The sequence below is a fragment of the Chenopodium album genome, chromosome 1 (assembly GCF_948465745.1).
Source record: "Chenopodium album chromosome 1, dcCheAlbu1.1, whole genome shotgun sequence".
Taxonomy (NCBI): domain Eukaryota; kingdom Viridiplantae; phylum Streptophyta; class Magnoliopsida; order Caryophyllales; family Amaranthaceae; genus Chenopodium; species Chenopodium album.
Genome location: NC_137834.1, coordinates 17,928,559 through 17,932,678, shown reverse-complemented (window position 1 = coordinate 17,932,678; position 4,120 = coordinate 17,928,559). Strand labels below are relative to the sequence as shown.

The 4,120-nt window shown below is 35.1% G+C and overlaps 1 protein-coding gene across 1 annotated transcript; it reads right to left on the bottom strand.

Annotated features, from left to right (window-relative positions):
* Window positions 1-2,255: 2,255 nt before the first annotated feature.
* On the bottom strand, window positions 2,256-3,128 carry LOC145629005 (uncharacterized). Its single transcript, XM_081681475.1, has 2 exons — window positions 2,990-3,128; window positions 2,256-2,863 (listed from the first exon to the last, which is right to left on the bottom strand). The coding sequence occupies exons 1-2, from the start codon at window positions 3,126-3,128 to the stop codon at window positions 2,256-2,258; spliced, it is 747 nt and encodes a 248-aa protein (XP_081537601.1).
* Between the last annotated feature and the right edge of the window lie 992 nt (window positions 3,129-4,120).

Here is a 4,120-nt window from a genome sequence, read left to right as displayed (position 1 = left end):
CGCCTTCTTCTAATAACAGTAGTGTAGACACCTAAAAATGTCTCCCCAAAAACAAACCCTATGATGAACAGTACAACCTTTCACCGCCATTATTGGTCGGGTTGAGTATTTAATCTTTGGAGTGCTTAAATCCATGTTTCCATTCAATACATTTCATAAACCAACCCAATTCCTAGCCCATTTCCCCAAACCATAACTTGTTTTCCTCTTTTTGTGTCTACATCACAAAACAGAGAAAAATCGAATTTGTGGCCCAATATTTTTGATCAAATTATTATTTGGTAGGATAGGCCATGAAATAATATTTCCAACCATATATCATAATCCCAAATCCGAGTTATAACGAATAAGTTATGGTTAAAATATCAAACTGAGCCCAAACCGAACCTAAGTCCACCTTACCTACGACCCAATGATAACGTGGAGGGTCCAAAGGATTTAATCCCATTCCTAAAAAAATAGGATTAATTGGAAGCTGCTATAAGTTTCTAAAAGATCTTAATTATCCTTTTTAAGATTAAAGAGTTTGAAATTGAATAAAACTTTTCTTTTTGAAAATCCTAATTCTATTCGAATTAAAAGACGTTCAAAGATACTCAGATATTTTTTTTGTGACTAATAATTTTTATTTTAATCATATATGGTTGTATAGCTCTTGAAATTATCTTTCCAATGATATATTATAGTATCAATTCTGAGCTATAATGGAAAAGATATGAATGAAATATCAAATTGTATCCAAAATTGGCACCGTCTCACTATTTTGGCCATATATTTTATTCTACAAAGTATTTTGATTTGATTTCAATTTGTTTAGAAATTAGACTTCAACATATTTCCAACAATATCTTATTTATCTTATTCCAATTTATGGATCAAAAGATATGATAAAAACAAAAATCGCAAAACCCGCAGTCTATCGAGTTTTATTCTGATTTAATTCGGATCTTATCTTGATTCTTCGACCCTTATTTTTTCTCTATAAATAGAGGTCATATCTCCCATTTTTCAATCATCAACAAGCTTGATCATTTAATCCTTCTCTCTTTCTCTCTTTTACACCAAAAATCATTCTCTTCTCTCTATCTCTCTCATATTCTAAGCCTTAAGCCTATGTTCTTAATCACACCATTTTTCCCTTAAGCACTCCAAGGAGTCCATACTTGACCCGAGGTTCCGTCCTTAAACCAAGGCGTGAAAGATATAATAACTGAGGGTTTAGACCAAATCAACTCTACTTCTTTATTTAATTTAATTTTCATTTAATTTATATTTTTTTATTGAAGTTACTAACAATTTATTCATGATGTAGCAATTTAAAGGAATGCGCGGAATGTGAGTAATTAATTGATTTAATTACTTATTTTATTTTAATATTGCTAGTATCATGATTAGGTTTATTTATATTTGATTTGACTAACACTATTATGGTAAAATTGCTTCCAATATTAATGTTTATTCTATTATATTTTTTATGATTAAAATATTGAATGTTAAAGGGAATATGTAATTGAAAATCACGCCTAATAAGATAATTTGGACAACCGGTTTAGGTTCCTTTTTAATCTTGTTGTTTAATCAAGTGATCACAATATTTTAGAATTATATGTGGCATTAATATTCAACTTATTTAGCGTAATAATAGTTTAAAGCAAATTGAATCTTTGTTTGCATGCCTTTGAGATCGCATGAATCACTTTTCAATATAAGAATCGAGTAGAGGCCAATACGGGCAAATGTGACTCCATGACTCACTTCGTACCATTATCCCCGATCCTCCTTTTGTGGTTCCGAACCATATGGAGTTAGTAATCTCATGGATTATGAATGGGGTGTAACCTTCACAGGTCAATCGTTTTTGCCTATCGTTGTCCCTTTAATCGTGGTTGCCTTTTATGATCCGTGAACGGTTTACAAGTTCCTTAAAAACTTGTTGGCGGCTCCCTACTTTATTTGTCCCTAATCATATATGTCAGTTCCTACTTCCTATGAGTGCCAAGCATATTCACACATGCTTTAATGTAGGCGCACTTTGAACTACGCCTACAAGTAGATAAGTGAAAGTACTGAGTGTTTCAATCACCATCACAAATATCAAGTGCTCTGGATTTTTGGAACCATAAAAGCTCCTCTGCATTTAAAATTTCATCCATATGCAACCGGAGATTAGCCTCAAGTTTAATTAAATGCGGCTTTTTACCCTTCGAGAGATCAGGCTGAACACCTTCTAGTCTAGCCCATAATTCGAATTTTTTCTAGAAAATATTATAGAACTCCTCTTTATTCCAGGAATTGAGTTTGTCTGCAAACTCTTTAAGAAAAGGAATTACAGGAACATCCCTCTTCCAATTAGAATACAAAAATTCTTCAAAGTTCGTATGCGTTAGCCACGCAGCTTGAAAGCGAAAAGGTTTCAAGGCCAAAGGTAATGGAGCAAAACCCATCGTGCTTATCAGTATAGGGAAATGGTCCAACTGTGATTTAGGAAGGTTTCTATCTGCACCCTCCTCAAACTTCAAGCGCCAAGCATCATTGGCTAACCCTTTGTTAAGTCTAGGTGATTTAAAGACTGATGGAGTATGACCTCTAAACCACGTATGAGCAGGTCCCGAGCAACCTAAATCGATGAGCTCATTATTCTCGATCCAATTTGAGATATCCATACACCTTCTTTGCATCTCCGAGCCACCTACACCATTACGTTCCTCCATATTCATGGTCTCGTTAAAGTTCCCTGCTAGGAGCCAAGGGCCATTAAAAGCATCTTTAATCTTCTCAAGGTCTTCCCAAAGTTGTCTCCTCTGACTATTATTTGGGCTTGCATAAATGGCCGAAAACATCCAAGGATCATCACCTATTTTTTCTACGATAACCAAGAGGTGTTGAGAACTATCTCCATACACAATGACATTGTTCTTCTATGCTCTCCAAAACATCCAAATTCCTCTGCTAAACCCTTGGGCTTCAACCCTCTTATGTCCCGAGAAACCAATCTTTTCACAGATTTGTTGAGCTTGAACACCACTAATATGAGTCTCCACCAAAACAAGAATAGACGGATCATTAATACGAATTAATTCCTTAATGATAGTCATCTTATTACCTATTCCTTGAACATTCCACACCATAATTTTAATTGACATATTAAACATCGAAAATAAAGGAAAGGTATCATAAACGTTCCTAGGAACGTTAGGAATCAAGCTTAGATAAGTTTGTTGGAGGGCTTTCATCGGTCCCTCCGTTTCCATTGGCAGAGAGTAATTTGCCATCAAGCAAGGGGGATCGTGATCCAGTTGGACATATGAATTAAATATGATCATTGCCTTGTTTTCCAGAGGATGAAAGGTCATCAGATATGGACCCTCTGTTGGGTAATCCACAAACATCTCGAAGCTCGGTGGAATTTTCAACTCCATTGTTACCGGAACTTGGCTTGGATTCATTGTTGCTCACAATAGGGGAACTGTCTGATGTTGAAACTCTATTCTCCTTACCACTGCTGCCAATTAATTTAGCATAAGAGGAAAAGGAAAATTCTGACTTTGTGGAATAACTTCTATTCCATATGGTCAAAGGAGGTCTACTATCTTTACTAAAATTCTTGTTAAGAGAATTAGTTAAGATATTATTCTGAGGTGGATTTTTGGTAAGATTATCTAAGATCTTATTATTATTTAAGATCTTATCCTTCACTAAATCAATATGATTGTTTTCCCTCATATTCACTCTCAAATCATGCTGATTTTTTTCCATTTCCTTATTATTTGCCATATAGTTGTCCCCCAAATCAGTAGCCTCCACACTATCTTCCATCAAATCCTCCAACATTTGATTATTTTCCATAACATAATTGTTATCTTCTCCTAAATTCAAATTTCTTCCAATTCCTGCTCCTTTGCCAGCTGGAACAGTTCCCTGGTCAACCATTGTATCTTCCATCTCCAAGACTGCAAATCTTGAGCCAGCATTATTATTAGTAGTTTGTTTCCCCTGCTTTGGACCTTGCTTGCCACTTGCAGCATTTTTCTTCACTTGTTCATGACCATGTTTAGGCCTTTCACTACATGCTTGCTTCTTCCCCGAATCAGGTTTATTTTTTGCAGTGTATTTCCTTGCG